Below are 16,920 nucleotides of genomic sequence, written 5' to 3'. Positions count from 1 at the left end.
CCACTGAGCCACCTACGTGCCCTTTGTCTATTCCTTTTTATTGCCAAGTGGTATCTCATGGTATGGATGTACCACGGCTGGTTTAACCATTCACCCACCCACTGAAGGCTATCTGGGTTGTTCCTGGTTTGGGACTGCTATAAATAAAGCGGCCAGGAACATTCTTGTACAGGTTTTTGGTGTGAACGTTAGTTCACTGTCAACCAGGTTTTGAGCAGTAGGCTTGATGGATACAGAATGGGACTCAGGATAAACAGGGGGATGACCTTATGGCCAGCAGTGAGGAGCTCAGATGCCGCAGCAGGCCCCCTTCCCCCTCTGGGGAGAGAGACCTTGGCCGTTGGTGCACGTCCCAGGACATGAAAACTCCTCTGCTCCCTGGGCTCCATACGCTGTCTGAGCAGCATCACTGTAGCCCTCTTCATGGGAGGCCCTGGGTCCACGGTCACACACCACCCGCGCGGCACCCCCCCACCCCCCAGGGATGAAGTGTCCACGGTGAGCGCCCAAGTCTCAGGAACACAAAGCAGCAGGTGCAAAGCAGCAGGTGCAACCTTCCAGTCCATTCCTATTCGGCAGCCCTGAAGGAGATAACCTTGCACCGTTATCAGGCTCGGTGCAAGCGTCCTCCCCGACGGGGCCCTCCATGTCTAAAGAGCCAGTCGCCCTATTTGGTTTCCTCTAGACTCCTGTGAGAATTGCCTTGTCCCCGTATTTTGTTTTCTCTTTGTCACTTCCCCTGGACTGTGAGCTCCAGGACCGCAGCGACGCCTGGAACAGCGCCCGCTCAGTAGGAACCTGTCGGGCGACGGCTGGCTGACAGTCTGGGGACGGCCGCCGCGGCAGCAGCCGCCCGAGCCTCCCAGCACCGGGCCCCGAGACAGCCCCGGCCCAGGGCCGCCCCATACCCAGCAGCCCCCGCGCGCACTTCCCGAACTCCTCCAGCCCGGAAGCCGCGGGCAGCACTTCCGGAAGTGGTGGGGCGGACGGCGGAGGCGGTGCTGCGCGGACGGGGACGGGGCTCGCTGCGGCGCTCGGGGCCCGGAGGTGCTCACCGCCCCACTCACTCCCGACCTAGCAGCCTCCTCCCGTCGCAGCCAGCTCCCTGCGTGGAACCTCGGGCGGGACGTCCCGCGTCCCCCTCCGGCGTCTTGCGTTGTGTTGGGCGGTTGCCCAGACAACAGGCACTTCCGGAAGGGGGGCTCGGCGTCGAGCTGTGTGGATCGTTGCCAGGCAGCACCTGCTTCCGGGAGCGCGACGCCGGACCTCGCGCCCTGCGGCCTCCCCACCGTCGCTTCTGACTGGAGCCGGGGGCCTCTGTGTTTCTCTGTTGCTCCTGGCAACAGCCACTTCCGGGAGCGAGTGCGCCCCCCTCCCCCCCCCGCCGCGTCCCTCCAAGGCGGGCGCGCGAGCCCCGGGTTCCGGTCTCTAAGCAGCGGTTAGTCGGTGGTCGCGGGTCCCCCTCGGGTTACGGCCTCCCGGGCCTCCTCGCCGCCGCGGCGGGGTCTCCGGGGCCGCCATGGTTCTGCTGCACGTGAAACGGGGCGACGAGAGCCAGTTCCTGCTGCAGACGCCGGGGAGCACGAAGCTGGAGGAGATCACGGTGCGGGTGGCCCAGGTCTACAACGCGCGGCTCAAGGTGCAGCGCATCTGCTCAGGTGCGGCCCGGCGGCGCGACGCGGAGAGTGGGCGGCGGGGGGGGCGGGCACAGGACCCCCGGGCCGGCGGGGCGGGCGGGGCGGCGGGGGCGGGGTGTCAGGTCTGCAAAGATTTGCAAAGACGTGCGGCTGGCGGGCTTGGAAAGGATCGCCGGGGTCCCCGCGAGGTGCCCGAGGAGGAGGCTGGGCAGAGCGCGTGCGCGGGACCTGCGCGGGCGGGCAGGGGCGGCGGCCCCCGGGCCTTTTCACCTGCGGCGCGCCTGCGCGTCTCAGTCCCTTAAGCGTCGGACTGGATCTCAGCTCAGGTCCTGACCTCGGGCTTGGAGTTCAAACCCTGCCCCGGGCTCCACGCTGGGTGTGGAGCCTACTTGAAAAAGCCTGAATGCACCGGGTTGAGACTTCAGTGGAGCACGCCCCCCCCCCCCCCCCGCCGGGGGCGCGGGGGAAGCACCTCCCTGCAGGATGCTGCCCCCCAGGGTGGGAAGACCGGCCCAGGGCTTGGTGTTCCCTGCCCTTCTCCAGGAAACCCGAGCTTTTTTCTCATTATTACAGCATTTGGTCACTTCCGTCCATGATCTAGAGCAGCGCCGCCTGGAGACTTCCCCCCCCGCCCGGAGGGGGGTGATCCCTACTTGTGTGTCCAGTAAAGGCACCCACTTGGCACGTGTGGCCGCCGAGCACGACCCCAGGAACTGCGTTTTTAATTGCATTTCTTTTTCATTTAGGTTTTATTTATTTGTTGGAGAGGGAGGGAGCGAGCAAGAGCAGGGGGTGCGGCGGAGGGAGAAGCCGACATGGGGCTCCATCCCAGGGCCCTGGGATCAGGACCTGAGCTGAAGGCAGATGCCCAGCTGACTGAGCCCCGATTTTTATTTTAATCTTTTTTTTTTAAAGATTTTATTTATTTATTCATGAGAGACACACAGAGAGAGGGAGGCAGAGACCCAGGCAGAGGGAGAAGCAGGCTCCACGCAGGGAGCCCGACGCGGGACCCGACCCCGGGTCCCCAGGATCACGCCCTGGGCTGCAGGCGGCGCTAAACCGCTGAGCCACCCGGGCTGCCCCGATTTTGACTTAAATAAAAGAGTTGAGTGCCGGCTGGTAGCTACCACAGTAGACAGCACAGTACTTGACAGGATGGTACACTCCAGATGTGATCTAGAATGTTACTGTTTCTAGAACTCTGTGATTTTTGTGCCCTGGAGAACTCCTTAAGGGTCTTGGTGTCTACCTTTAGGAGGCAGACACGTAGTTTCTTGGTGATATTTACTGATACCAAAACAAGCTCAATATTACATGTTTGTTTTTTTCTTAAAGCATTTGGGGGAGAAAAGGGACTCCCAATTTCTTTTTCTATAAAATAATCAGTTAAAAATGTGCCAGATGTTAATTGTCATGTTAGCGACTCCTTCATGTGTTCTGCAGCCCCCATTGTCAACTGCGGTTCAGGCAGGCCCCAGTGCTATGCCTGCCACAGACCAGCCCCTTCCCCAGCTACTTAGACTCTGGCGGGGAGAGAGACGGTAAAGACCCCGTGAAGTTAACACCGTTTGTTTTGTAGTACTGTATTATTACACGCCATCTGGTGTCCTCTACAGCTCTGTGGGAAGACCTAGATCTGTGTGCTTTTCTACAGGAAGGAAGGAAGTGCACGCAATTTTGCAAGGTTAAAATGTGGATTAGGCGGTGCCCTGGTGGTGGCTCAGTCTATTAAGCATCTGCATCCCGGCTCAGGTCACAATCTCAGGACCCTGGGATCAAGCTCTGCATCAGGTTCCCTGCTCAGCGGGGGACCCTGCTTTTCCCTCTCCCTCTGCCCCTGTTTGTGTGCTCTCTTGCTTGCTTACTTTGTCTCTCAAATATTTTTGCAAATAAAATGTGGATTAGTTTTGGGGTAAATATATATAGGATAGGAAAAGTATAAAGCCATGCTTTTGAATACTGAACATGATACTAGAAAACCAAAGTCTTGTCCCAGAGCCATTTTGGAAGGGCTGTGAACTGCCTTAAGTCCTCCCCACTAATCAGATTTACCCAAATTATTTTTTAAGTGTATATATAAAATAGCAACGCTGAACAAGCCTCAGATGATAGAGGTGTAAATTAGGGGAGATGAGGATGTTGATGGTTTTTCTCCCAAAAACCTACCTACCTCACACCTACCTCACAAGGTGAAATTAAATAAATCAGTGTGAACACACTTGGAAATTATAACGCCCTTTGTGGATGTGTGTTCAGAGTGTCGGTGAATTTTAATTTGTGCCTCCTGAATGCCAGGAAGTACAACCCAGCAGAGGATCAGAGCAAGGAACCTGCAGCCCTGCTGCCTGTGACCACAGTGAGCTCCTACATTCTCTGTCCTGCTGGTGACCTAGGACATAGCCATGACCATTTGTCAAAGGTCAAGGACAGGTCTGGCACAAACCAAGTGGTATCTAATGTTAAATAGGGAACCAATGGGCAAGACTGGTGACCTGTAGGGAGCTTACATTTCATTGGGGTACGAAGTGTTGTGATGATAATCATGATACATACTGTCTAACTTTTTCTTATTTTTAAGAAATGGAAGAATTAGCAGAACATGGCATATTTCTCCCTCCTAATATGCAAGGACTGACCGATGACCAGATTGAAGAACTGAAATTAAGGGACGAATGGGGTGAAAAGTGTGTACCCAGTGGGGGCTCAGTATTTAAAAAGGACAACATTGGCCGAAGAAATGGGCAAGGTAATCCAGCCTGCTGTTTCTGTGGGCACAACGTGCAAGCAGCTCTTTACATTGAAACACTGACCTCCGTTTTCTGTACAAACCTAGGAGATGCTGCTGCACTGGGTAGCTAAGCCCTTGTGGTGCAGTGCAAATCCAGAATGAATTGGGCGGGTAGAGGAAGCGTCTGTCTTCTTGCTTTTACTGAGACACTGCTAGCTTTTAAACCTGTTAGGTGAACCACTGGAAGCTACCATTATTGTAGGTAACAAATGGTGAAAATCAGCAGTTTCATGTGGTTCAACCTAATTGCCTTTGGGGGAAGTCATTGCAAATGTATTGAAGGTTCCGTTCTGTTTTGGTTTTGCAGATAACGGGGTTTATTTAGAGATTCCTTGAGAAAGAAGGAAATTAACGTGGCCACACGGGTCTCCCCTTGAATTGAAGGCATGCCTCTCCATGACGTAGAGCAGCTCAGTACCTGTCAGAGAATTCTGAAATTATTCCCCCTTTAGTGTGTGCTTGGTCGTGTGGAATTTCAAGGAGGAAAGATGGTAACCCGTTCTGATAGCTTATCCCTTTCAACCTGTGAGAAAGCTCCATTTAGAAGACTAATTAATCACTGAGCAAACACTTAAGTATCTGCGGTGCTCCTAAAACACTGTTAGGAGCCAAAGAAATAGAGAAGTGTCCCTACAAGGACTTTACACCCTCAAAAAATACTTTTGCAAAAAAATTTTGAAGATAATAGCAATTGTATTATTTCCGTTGAGTTTTAGCCTGGAAAATGGTTGGCTGTCTTCCACGTCTTTTTGTATATAGGCTCCTTGTCAGTTTGGAGAGATTCTTTGCTTTATAGAAGAAATTGCATCAGTGAGAAAAATAATAGTGATAGTGTCTCAGAAGAATCAGTTAATATGGTTTGTGGTTCACCTTTAAACCAGTATTGTCTTATATTAGCCATTTCTACTCTAACAGGGCTTTAGGTTTCTAGCATTTGCACTGCCTGATTAGCACTTTTATTCATTAAGAAGTTAAACTTCGAGGTAGTCTTACCTGACTTCTCACAGTCCACTTTCGCGTGTCCCTCACCTGAATTCCACGCAGGTCCTTCTCTCATCTCCCTGCTCCCTGACTCAGCCAGGAGGGATTAGGATACTAAGAATCGTTTTAAAGTTGGCCATTTCTCTTCCTCTTCCCTGTTTTATTTTCACAGCTCCAAATGAAAAAATGAAGCAAATTTTAAAGAAGACTATAGAAGAGGCCAAAGCAATAATATCGAAGGTTAGCTTTTTAAATGATGCCCTAAAGCCTGTCGTTTGAAACAGACTCTACTCCTGGCTTCCAGAGTTCTCCTCGGACCGGCCTTTGATTTCTGTTAAGCCTTCCAGAGGCAAGGGAGACCGGCATGCCTGGGGCGGCCCCTCGCTTTGTCTTCCCGCGATGATGACACTGATGATGCCTTTGAGCACATTGAGGATCCTCCTATCCTTTCCCTCCCAGCTCCCCTGGGTGTCCTTGCTCTTGCCTTGTACATTTAGTATTTAGGAGACACAGAACTTTCTCCTTGGTCCTCCTCTCTACTCTTCTCAGTGTTTTCCCTCCTCTGCCAGATGCATGCTTACCTCTGCGGTAACTCAGATCTGCCTCCTCCCCTGACTCCTTCCTTCCTTTGCACCTGAGTTTCCACCTGGTTCCTAAGTGGTTCTCCCTGAAAGCCCGCCAGCCGGGACTTCAATCTCAGCTCCTAGACTGGACAGCTCATTGATTTTCTTGCTCATCCCCGTGTTCTGGACCCGGGAAGAAGCACTTCCCGCAGATTTCCCCCTGGTGGCAGCAGAGCCCCCGGTGCCTCAGCGTGGGTCCCTTGAGGATGCCTTGCGACCCAGTTCCTTGTCCCTCACCTCAGCCAGTTTTATTGCAGGCCTTTCAGGCACCAGCAGGGTGGCCTGAGTTCAAGTTTGACACTAACTACTGGGATCAGCTCGGATCCCACGAGTGGTAGGACGAGGCCCCAGAAGGACCCCCACACACACACTTAGTTCAGGCGCCAGGTAGCCCACACTGCTTCCGAATTGGCCCTAAATGTGGAATGTGGATGTTCCCACGACCCCCGCTACATTCACCAATTTGCTGGAACAACTCACAGAACACACTGCAAGTGCAGTACTTACTAGTATAGTTTTGTATCAAGGGTACAACTCAGAAACCGCCAGGTGGAAGAGATACTTAAGGCAAGGTCTGGGGGGGTTGGGGGCTTGCAGAGCTTCCCCACCCTCTCCTTCAAATATCAGCGTGTTCTCCAACCAGGGAGCTCTACTGAGCTTCAATACCCAGAATTTTTATCAGACTTTCATTACATGGGCAAATTATTGGCCAGTGATTTAAGTCCTCTCCAGCTCTCCCCTCCCCCAAGGGGCGGGTAGTAGTGATGGGGGTTGGATATGGAAGTTCTAACCTAACCCTCTAATCCCAGCTTGGTCTCCCCCAAGTGGCCAGTGGCCAGCCTTTCCCTCTAAACTAAGCCCCCCCCCCCCCCCCCCCCCCCCCCCCCCCCCCGTCACCTCATTAGCATAAACTCTGGTGCCTCCAAAGGGACTCATTATGAATAACAACAGACATTCCTACCACTCAGGAAATCCCTGGGGATTTTGAAGCCCCTGTGCCAAGAACAGGGCCAGAGAGCAGATGTATCCTCCACTGTATCCTCTCCTGAGCTCTGCTGAGCCTGCCACCTGCCCTCCCTGAACCAGGGCATTCTTCACCCAAGATGAGGTTAGGCTCCCGGTGCCCCCCTCCTTCCCAGGAGAGGCACTCTGGCCTGCATGGCCCTTCCGGCCTGAGCCCCAGCTCCCTGGCCAACACTGGCTGTCCCGTCCCTCCACCCACTGCAGACAGCCCACTGCTCTCCACTGCTTCCTTCTGCTGGGCCCGCAGCACCCCGTTCAGTTCCCGTCTTCACCCCGTCACTCACCCCTCCTGCTCCTGTGCCGCCTCCTTTCAAGGTGCTGCCTGACTTTCAGTGTGTACTGCTGAGTGTCCTGAGCCCCACTCAGAGTCAGCTTTATGGTCTAGGCCATGGTGGTTGCATGGAAGCCCCAGACTTAGACGGAGTGGCTTTGGTAGCGAGCACTGTTGGAGTCCTTATTGTCACGCTGGCAGTACCTGGCAAGAGTCTCCTAAAAGAGCTTGTTAAATATTTACTGAATGGATTAGCCGCCTTGTGAACAATGAGGCCTGTCCTTGTCCTTTCAGAAACAAGTGGAAGCTGGAGTCTGCGTTACCATAGAGATGGTGGAAGCTGCCCTGGACCAGCTGCGAGGTGCTGTGATGATTGTTTACCCCATGGGGCTGCCTCCCTATGATCCCATCCGGAAGGAATTTGAAAATAAAGAAGACTTGTCTGGAACTCAGGTATGTGGCTCGTGGGCATTCTGTGAGGTGCATCACCGCCCATTTGACCCCTCTGGGTATAGCATTCTGCTCTGTATGCAGCTCCCCCCCCCCCCCTGCTGCGGTTTACCTTTTGCTTCATGTTATTTTCTTGTTTTTCTCATTTATTTCTTAACCTACTGGGCAGTATCCGTGGCTCTGAGCCACCTTAAACAGGTGGCATATGCAGAAGCACAAAAACAGCCTCATTATGCCTGTATTTAAAACCCAGCAGGATTCCAATGTTCCTTCTTGGCAGTATCCTAAAAAGCCATCCACAGAGAAGGGTGCAGATGAGCTCAGATACTCTCCCCTTCCCAGAACCAGAAGTTAACTGAGTCAGGGAGTGAGTTGGCATCAAAATGAGCAACGGCAAGGGCACCTGGAGGGCTCAGTTGGTTAAATGTCTGACTCTTGATTTCAACTCAGGTCATGATCTCAGGGTTGTGAGATTGACAACTGAGTCTGCTTGGGATTCTCTCTCTCCCCCTCTTAAAAAAAAAAAAAAAAGGGCAGTCTGACTTGGTGGAGGGGTTGGTTCTTCCTGTGTGGGGAGTGGGACGTGAAGGGTGGAAATGCCAGCCCCACACTGGCAGGGAGCACCAGCCAGGCTGCGCACACATCAGGGGTGGGATCACACACTTGGGGCGGTGTCCTGATAAACCTTAAAGCCGGTTCTTGCTGTGCCCCAGGCAGGACTGAATGTCATTCGTGAATCAGAGGCCCAACTGTGGTGGGTGGCCAAGGAGCTAAGGAGAACAAAGACGCTTTCCGACTATGTGGGCAAAAATGAAAAAACCAAAATTATCGTCAAGATTCAGCAAGTAAGTACTTGTGCTTTAACATGTCACAACTTTTTACTAATTATTTTCCAACTGATAAACATGTTGAATAAGTCTGACTTTACCTCCTAGTTGCAAATACTTGAATCCCACTAGTCCAGGCTTAAAGTCAGACTCTTTGTGCACCAGCGAAAACTGCAAGAATCTGTGGATGGATTATTGATTGACACTGTCTGGAGTTTGTTTTGTTTTAACGGGGGGTGGGGGAGGGGAGTAGATAAGCCTTGTTGACTTCAACTGTAGAAATGGGCTATAAGTAACTAAAAATATTTCCTCAATCAAGTGGAGGCCAAGATGAAGTTCTCCAGCTGGGGACACTGTCAGTTTCTTGAAATGAAAACTAGAGCCTAGAGGACTGATTTCAAGTTTTCAAAGTACTGATACTCTGTGAACGGGAGCATTTACGGATGTAGGTAGCCTAGAGCTGTATCTCCACAAGGCTGCTTTGGTCACATGCTGTCATGAATCATTTTTCTATGATTTGGGGGAAACGGGATCCTCCATGATCTCCCTCCGTTCCCCACTGGACCTGCAGTGGCTGCCTGGGGAATGGCCACGGCACACAGCACTGCCCGGCCTCTGGTCTCCGTCTACCATGAGGGCCCAGGGCGAGGGGCTGCTGGAGTCCAGACCTTCCCGTGCCGATCAGCATGGATCACCGTGTAGCAGTCGGCGAAGGCAGTCGTAAAACATTCTCTGTGACCTCCTGGATTGCCCCTGTGAGAATGCTGTAATCCACAGTCTGCTCCACCCTCCTCTTTTCAGAGAGGACAAGGAGCTCCAGCCCGAGAACCAGTGATCAGCAGTGAGGAGCAGAAACAGCTGATGCTGTACTATCAGAGAAGACAAGAGGAGCTCAAGGTATCGGGTTGGCAGAAGGTTTTCAGCAGAGCTGGCGCCAGGGGCATTCACCCCCTGGCCTTACCCAAGTGCAGGATGTGGGGAGGGGGCACTGTTACAGCTCCCAGCTCTCCAGGGCCGTGGGGACCCCACCTGGCAGCATCCCACCTGCATCCGAGTCTGGGAGCGCCCTTCTGGGCAGGCGGGGAGTGGGAGTTTCGACACAGGTTCTTTCCTCAGCCTGTGTTTATGTTGCAAAACACTTTGCAGAAATGCCTTCCTGAGTAAAACATATTTATTTCTAGAAATTGGAAGAAAATGACGATGACTCCTGTTTAAATTCTCCGTGGGCAGATAACACTGCTTTGAAAAGACATTTCCACGGAGTAAAAGACATCAAGTGGAGGCCAAGATGAAGTTCTCCAGCTGACGACGCTGTCAGAAATACTAGCTCACCTTTCATTTGAGCAAAATAATACAAACTTAAAAAAATAATAATAATAGTAATGGTAGTAAGGTGTTGAATTTCTAGTTTTCTTAATTTTTCTTTCAGTTTGAATGTTTAAAAATTATTCAACGTTTCAGAACTTAATAAATACATCCTCAGAAGAATCAGCCTCAATTATTTTTATTTCAAACCAACCATTTAGTATCTGAGGTTTTTCTTTGACTGAGTCCTAAGGATGTAATGACAAACATTTTTGGGTTTCGAACTTCTTTGTTTTATATTCTCACCACCACTGCCTTGGGGAGGAGATGGAGTTCCTCTTCTCCCTGCGAGCCCTGCGTGCGCCGCGGAGCTTGGCCGGCAGTGGCCACTAGAGGCCGCCCGCCACCTGCCGCTCGCTGCTCTGGGCCGACCTGTGGGACCCGCAGCCCGGATCCATCCACCGTGTCTGTGATTTGACTGAGAGTGTAAGTCACCAGGCATCGCCCAGCCTCCAAGGTAAAGCTCGCCTCCTGGCTGACACCTGACTGGCCTTGCTTTCCAGGTGTACAGGCTACACCCATGATGGAAACCAGGTAACAAGCTTGTCTGACCTGGAAACAAGTTCTGGCATTGCTGGGTTTTTCCTGAAAACGAATGCAAACCCCGTAACAGATGCTTGTCCCTTGTGGCCTCAGCCTGCAGCTCTCCATGGGCAAGACTTCCCCTGAGGCTGACAGTGGCGTTGGGGTCGGTGACCACCCATCCTGATGGGTTTTCTAGGATACCTTTGATTTTATTTTTTTTTAATCCTTTTTTTTTTTTTTTTTTTTTTATTCATGAGAGAGACAGAGAGAGAAAGCAAGAGTGGCAGAGACACAGGCAGAGGGAGAGCAGGCTCCGTGCAGGGAGCCCGATGCGGGACTCGATCCCTGGTCTCCAGGATCAGGCCCAGGGCTAAAGGCGGTGCTAAACTGCTGAGCCACCCGGGCTGCCCAACACACCTTTGATTTTAAACCCCGACCCCTCATCCCCACAGACCCTGAGACTTGAGTTCAGTTCATCTCTGCGACTGCCTGGGCAGCCAGGGTGGCCTAGAAATCCTGTCCTGCTTAGCTTTGGGTCTGTAGGATACCGTTCCCCTAGTTGGAGGACTTGCAGTGTGCTCACCGTGAGGAATTGTGAAGTGACAGGGACTTCCCCTGCTCTGGCCCTCCTGTGCCCACCGTTCCTCTTCCTCCCCTTCGGCCACAGAGATGGGGCTGAGATGGCAAGGGGGGTGGCGAGCGGAGAGGATATGCTTTATACCTGCTGAGGGGCAGGCTTCTGGGGGGCAGGGGAGAGCAGGGCTAGTCACTTCCCCCTCTGCCCATCTCCAAGATTCTCCAAGCAGCAAGATTCTCCAAGACGCTGCCCCCACCTCAAGGTAAGGATCGGGTCCTTGGCAGAGACTAGCTTCCCAAGAGCAGAAAGGACCTCAAGCATCTATCCAGGTTCTTCTCCCAAAATGTTCAGCCTCCCCACCATTTCCAGTTATTTAGAGCTGCTGCCCCCAAGCTGGCTCCTGAGGTTCCTTCTGTTCCCAAAGCAAAGTTTCCTAAAGTGGGTTGTAGCCCACCCTAAGTCTTGATTGCACCTCACTCTTCTGTTTGTCAAATTTCATAAAATCAAATCTGTATCTTCTTCCTTTTGACTTTGATTATAATTTTGAGCGTCTCCATGAAGAGTTTTTGTATTGGATGACGTGAAGTTTGCAATGAGATCTTATGATTTTATTTGAGGAGCATCCTGCCTTTGACAATGTATGGCTCATGTGCTTTGCATCGGTGCCAGACTTGCAAAAAAATGTTAGCAAGCCACACAATCATACTAGATCTTTCCAAGAACTACTGTTCTACATCATTAGGAATTCTTATTGACTCGATGGGATATAAATGCTTTAGTGGCCATGATAGTTACTCTATGGCTTCACATAATCCAAAGTTATTAGCCAAAGAGTCACTCACTTTGGGGTATAGAAATCACTAGACTTCTACATCACACTACACTTCTGTGTTGGATACTCATGTTATTTTTTTTTTTTTTTAAATTTTTTTTTTTTTTTTTTTTTTTTTTTATTTATTTATGATAGTCACAGAGAGAGAGAGAGAGAGAGGCAGAGGGAGAAGCAGGCTCCATGCACCGGGAGCCCGATGTGGGATTTGATCCCGAGTCTCCAGGATCGCGCCCTGGGCCAAAGGCAGGCGCTAAACCACTGCGCCACCCAGGGATCCCATGGATACTCATGTTAAAAAGAACACTCCTCTCTGCCCTTCGCTGCTTCAATAGCTCCAGGCTCTCTATTCAGACAGAGCAGCCCCTTGGCAGCTGTCCATAAAGCAAGGGGGCTGGCGGTCACTGGTGCCCACTCTGTGCCCACCGTGTTGATGTGGAGTCAGTCACTGTGCATCACCCACCGTGGAGGCTGGCGGTCATCTGAGACAGCGACCTGAGTCCTCCTTGGTCACGTTCCTAGTGAGGGCGGAGCCGAGGGGTCATACTCAGGACTTGCTCAGGAATCAGTTTATCAGCAAGTCACCTGGCCAGACAGGAGGTTACAGACCACCCTACAAACTCAATCTTGCTATTACTTTTTTTTTTTTTTAACCCATCTTCAGACCAGTATCCAAAGGAAACCAAGTGCCTATTGACTGCAATGCTAAGCTGGGCCCATAATTTTGTCCTTTTACGTAACTTGTGTTCTTATATGGTTATTTCGTGGAGACCAGGAATGCTAGTAATAAAATTTGACACCACCTAAAAACCCTTTGGACTAGCAAACTGAAACCCTGGGCAGTATTTCTGTCACAGGATTACTGCGTTCCTTGGCAACTGCTCTGCAAAGAATGTGCCATCAAGCTTGAAATTAACAGCCACGTGCTTAGAGCACAGCGGCCTCGCACACTGTGGAGGTCCCCTGCAAAGCCTCCAAAACTGCCCCCACCACACTGTGATGGCCAGGAGGTCCCTGGGGTCATCACTTCTTGTTGCAGAAAGCTCTACTGGCCTGAGTTCAAGGAGAGAGATGGTGGGACTTCCAGTAGAAGTCCAGGACGAGACGTCACGGTAATGGTAGCCGCCGCTGGCACCCTACTGTTTCTCAGATGCCTACACTAAGTGCTTCACGTACATTTTCTCATTTACACCTCACAACAGCCACATTAGGAAGAAACCAGGATGGTTGTCATTTCACAAACAAGGAAACCAAGGCCCAGAAAGGTTCATTGGCCCAAGATGAAGGATCTAAAACCCCACTTGCTTGTCCCAGAGTCTGTGTTAGCTCTAACGGGAAGCTTCTATTGACACCTGAAACCAGGGGCTAGTGAGCAGCAGGCCGGGGGCATCCAGGGAACACACATCTGTGCGGGACCTAGCCGAGGGGCCCTCCTGATTGGACACAGGGCAACCTGCAATTATTTTCATGCCTCAGGCAACAGCTGGGGGACTGTGGGTCCTGAGACCACTCTGGTTCACCTGTCACTGAAGAGGAGAGATGCCCACACCCACCCTTGATCAAAATGGTATAAGCAAAACAGAAGCTGGACTCCACTCGGAAAACCGCTGCCCCAAACGAAAGGAAGAGTGAGGGGTTATGTCCTGGCTGGAAGACAGACTGCGCACAGGACTCTGGGTCACACCAGAGTGGTGCAGAGGCCAGCGATGAACAGATTCCCACGGGCCAAGTCCTGGCCCATCATTGCTTTGAATAGATTGAAGTCTGTTCATTCAGACCAAGCAACCAACAGCCACGTCTGTCTTGCTGTTTCCACCACAAGGCAGGATCATCCTGAAACACAAAATGAAAGCACCCAAGAAACCCATACCAGTTTTGTCACCCGAGTCCCCGATCCCATGGCTGGCTATGTTGGCTCATGGAGAGGCCCACATGCCCTGGGCACCCCAGCGGCCGTCAGCGCCAGGCTGATGAAGGTGAGAACACACCCGAGCCCTTCGTTCTGTCCCTCCATCTACATCTTCCTGAAATAAGACGAGGCCATGTATGAGCGACACGGATGACATGATCATGGTGCAGTAAATGTCCACAGGCCTCCTGGACTCCCTGGCTGCTTATCGCCCCTCCCACCCCAACCCTCCACCCCCCCCCAACACTGGGCAGACACAATAGCAGCATTATTCATTCTTGTGGCTTCTCATTTCTTGTTATCCCATTTGCATTGTGCTGGAATGGATCCCATAGGCTCAGGGCAATTTGGGTTTTAGCGATAAATTTGCAAACTACAAAATGCACTCAGCTCTTTCGATCTGATCTGATTCTTTCGATCTGATCCGAATCCGGTGGTATGACTAAATCACTTATGCTGTAAAGTAAAAGAAATGGAAATAAAACAATTAAGGGCATTGATATGCAAAGCAAAGCCGCAAACCGGAGAGCTGCTTTGAGTTTAACTACTAGACCTTCACAAAATGAACTCTGCTCACATGAACACACGTCCACCTTTTCTGGCAACTGTTTCCGGGGCCGGAAAACTCTTGGCATTTCTAGAGGCAATTTACACTGAGCTGATGAAAGAGCTCTCGAGCGGGGATAGCTCTTGATTTTGCCTGGGAAGTAAATATGATTTACGTGATTGAATATAGGATTTTAATAGCTTTATGCTATAGGGACCCCCTGATTGGTGGACATCTATAGAAGAGAAATGTCACGAATTGATTAGCAAAGATTATTTGGCCTGTGAAAATTTCACCCAAGCTGTCTACATTGGAAGATTGGCCTTGAGCTGAGATGGAGGAAAAGGATAGGAAACCTACCTGGCTTAACAAACAACTTGCTTGGGGTAAAAAACAGAATTTTTAGGGTGTGTGTATCCCCTGTCCTTGTTGAAACACTTAAAAATCTAAGACTGAGAAAGTGTCAGACATTTTTCTTTCTTTCAAAGTGGACTACATTTCCGAAATGCCATTGTCAAAATATAATTTCAAAATTAAGCAAATTATATTCTCTGTAATTTGTAAAATCATAAATTGTATTAGGATGATGACATGTACATGATTTGTAAAACTATGAATTTTATATATGTATTTTTTAAAGTAAAACCTTCAGGTAAGGGGGACGCCTGGCTGGCTCAGTTGGGAGAGCATGTGATGCTTGATCTCGTGGTCCTGAGTTTGAGCCCCACATTGGGTGTGGAGCCTACTTAAAAAATCTAGGGAGCATTTCTTTAAAAGAGAGGCTGCCTTGAATTTTCCAGAAAGAGGAAACCTCTGCTGAAACCATTGAACTGTGTCACCAAAACACCTTCCTAGGAGCCCCACATTTAGCTCAGGCCCTCGGTGCTCCCACAGCTACCTGAGAAGGTGATGTCCATGAGGCTGACAGCGAAGCGAGCCTGCGAGTTTTCACTCGGGAGCCACCAGAGTTACATAGGCAGCCTGTAAGTATATTTTTAAAATTATAAACTTAAATACTTCTCGTTTATAATATTTTTCTCAGTTGAGGCATCAGCTACGTAACACAACCCTCTGATTGTCACCTAACTTCCCCAGCCCAAGTGAGGCTGAGAAGTGGCTTCTGTCCCTTCTCCCAATGTCCCTGCACTTGGCCTGCTACACTTTCCCATCCTCCCTCCAGGCTGCTAGTCATTGTAGTCCCCTTAAATGGCTGTCACCCTGGACGGACGGGGAGCTCTGCAGGCAGGGCACTGTCTTAAGATTTAGTTCTTTTCCCTCAGAAGCAAGTATTGTGACACTTGTAAAGAAGACAAAGCTGATGTCAGGACCAGTGAAAGGACGGTGCCTTCTCTCCTCAACCAGGGGCTGCTTTGCCTTTACCCTTAGGGATAAAGGGAGCGATGGGGCTAGGAGGGGGGAGAGAGATGCAAATTCTCCACAAGGTCATGCTCCAAGGTCAGTGACGGTCCACAGTCAGCACGTGCCGGGGTCAGGGATGCTCCTGCTTCCACAGGCTGTGGCTGAGGTGGGATTTCCTGGTGCAGGGTGGAGTGTGGGTCACTCTGTGCCTAGTGGAGCGCTGTTTTCTGGCCCACCGTGTGTGCCATTGTCACAACCCGATTTGGAGGCCTGCAGACTTCCTCAGGGAAGGTCAGTCTCAAAGCCTTCTTGATTGGGGAAGTGGTCACACGATCATAACTGCATTTTAGAGGAGGAATCGTTGGCAGAGTCCAGGAAATCCTATTACTACACAGAGCACACCTTAAGAGATCAGCTAACTTAAAAAAAAAAAAAAAAAAAAAAAAAAAAAACAAGCAGCATCCTAGTGAATCCATGCCACCCAACACAGCTCCAAATGGGGCAGGGTCTTCCTGTCCTTGGAGGCTTCCATCCGGTTTTGTGTGTCTGAAAAGGGCCACAGAAATTCTACCAAACAGAAAAGCTACCAAGCCTTCGTGCAAAAATGGCAAGTAGGAAAAGAGAAGTGTCTCTGAGAAGCTTCTGGTGGGGCGTGTGAAGCCGGATGGGTAGACGCCCACACTACCCCCCCCTCAGGACTGTATCTCCCAAATGCGGGATGGAGCACCCTCCCCTTGAGAGAGTTTGGGGTCCTAGAGCCCCCTTTTGGCCTCACAACAGCCAGTGTGCTGCATGATAATTGTTCCTTTAGGCCTTTCCTCACTCCAGCTGAATTCTAGCCCTGTCCTCCTAGGGCCACCTCACTGACCATGCATCTCTGCACTGTCCCGCCCTGAGGCCACTTCTAGTCACCTGTGGGCCTCTGCAGCCCTGACCTCCTGGTGAGCAGAAGCTCCACCAGCCAGCACCCGGGAGCCCAGACTGGTTTTAGATCAGAACCCAATGATCAGGTTTGCTCTTCATGACTTTTTAAAATGCCTATTTAAGGTGGGTGGGTGGGGGGGACATTTTCAAAATCAAATACCATCCTCCAGAAGCACCCAGAAGATAGAGCATGTGACTCTTGATCTCAGGGTCATGAGTTTGAGCCCCGTGCTGGATGTAGAGATTAGCCAAAAAATAAACTTCTAAGAAAAAAAATACCGT

General features: G+C 50.9%; 1 protein-coding gene across 1 annotated transcript; it reads left to right on the top strand.

Moving 5' to 3' along the window:
• Positions 1–1,255: 1,255 nt before the first annotated feature.
• Positions 1,256–10,091, top strand: CFAP298 (cilia and flagella associated protein 298). Its single transcript, XM_038581367.1, has 7 exons — positions 1,256–1,658; positions 4,219–4,386; positions 5,582–5,649; positions 7,621–7,779; positions 8,490–8,621; positions 9,405–9,500; positions 9,785–10,091. The coding sequence occupies exons 1-7, from the start codon at positions 1,520–1,522 to the stop codon at positions 9,893–9,895; spliced, it is 873 nt and encodes a 290-aa protein (XP_038437295.1). The 5' UTR covers positions 1,256–1,519; the 3' UTR covers positions 9,896–10,091.
• Positions 10,092–16,920: the final 6,829 nt, after the last annotated feature.

This window comes from Canis lupus, chromosome 31 (genome assembly GCF_011100685.1).
Source record: "Canis lupus familiaris isolate Mischka breed German Shepherd chromosome 31, alternate assembly UU_Cfam_GSD_1.0, whole genome shotgun sequence".
Classification (NCBI taxonomy): Eukaryota; Metazoa; Chordata; class Mammalia; order Carnivora; family Canidae; genus Canis; species Canis lupus.
The sequence above is the reverse complement of the archived record's forward strand: the minus strand, read 5'-3'. Positions and strand labels throughout refer to the sequence as shown.

Coding starts and splice junctions, on each gene's coding strand:
- CFAP298 (XM_038581367.1), top strand. CDS start 1,520: ATGGTTCTGCTGCACGTGAAACGGGGCGACGAGAGCCAGTTCCTGCTG. Junction 4,387..5,581: donor TGGCCGAAGAAATGGGCAAG/GTAATCCAGCCT, acceptor TTATTTTCACAG/CTCCAAATGAAAAAATGAAG. Junction 8,622..9,404: donor TTATCGTCAAGATTCAGCAA/GTAAGTACTTGT, acceptor TCCTCTTTTCAG/AGAGGACAAGGAGCTCCAGC.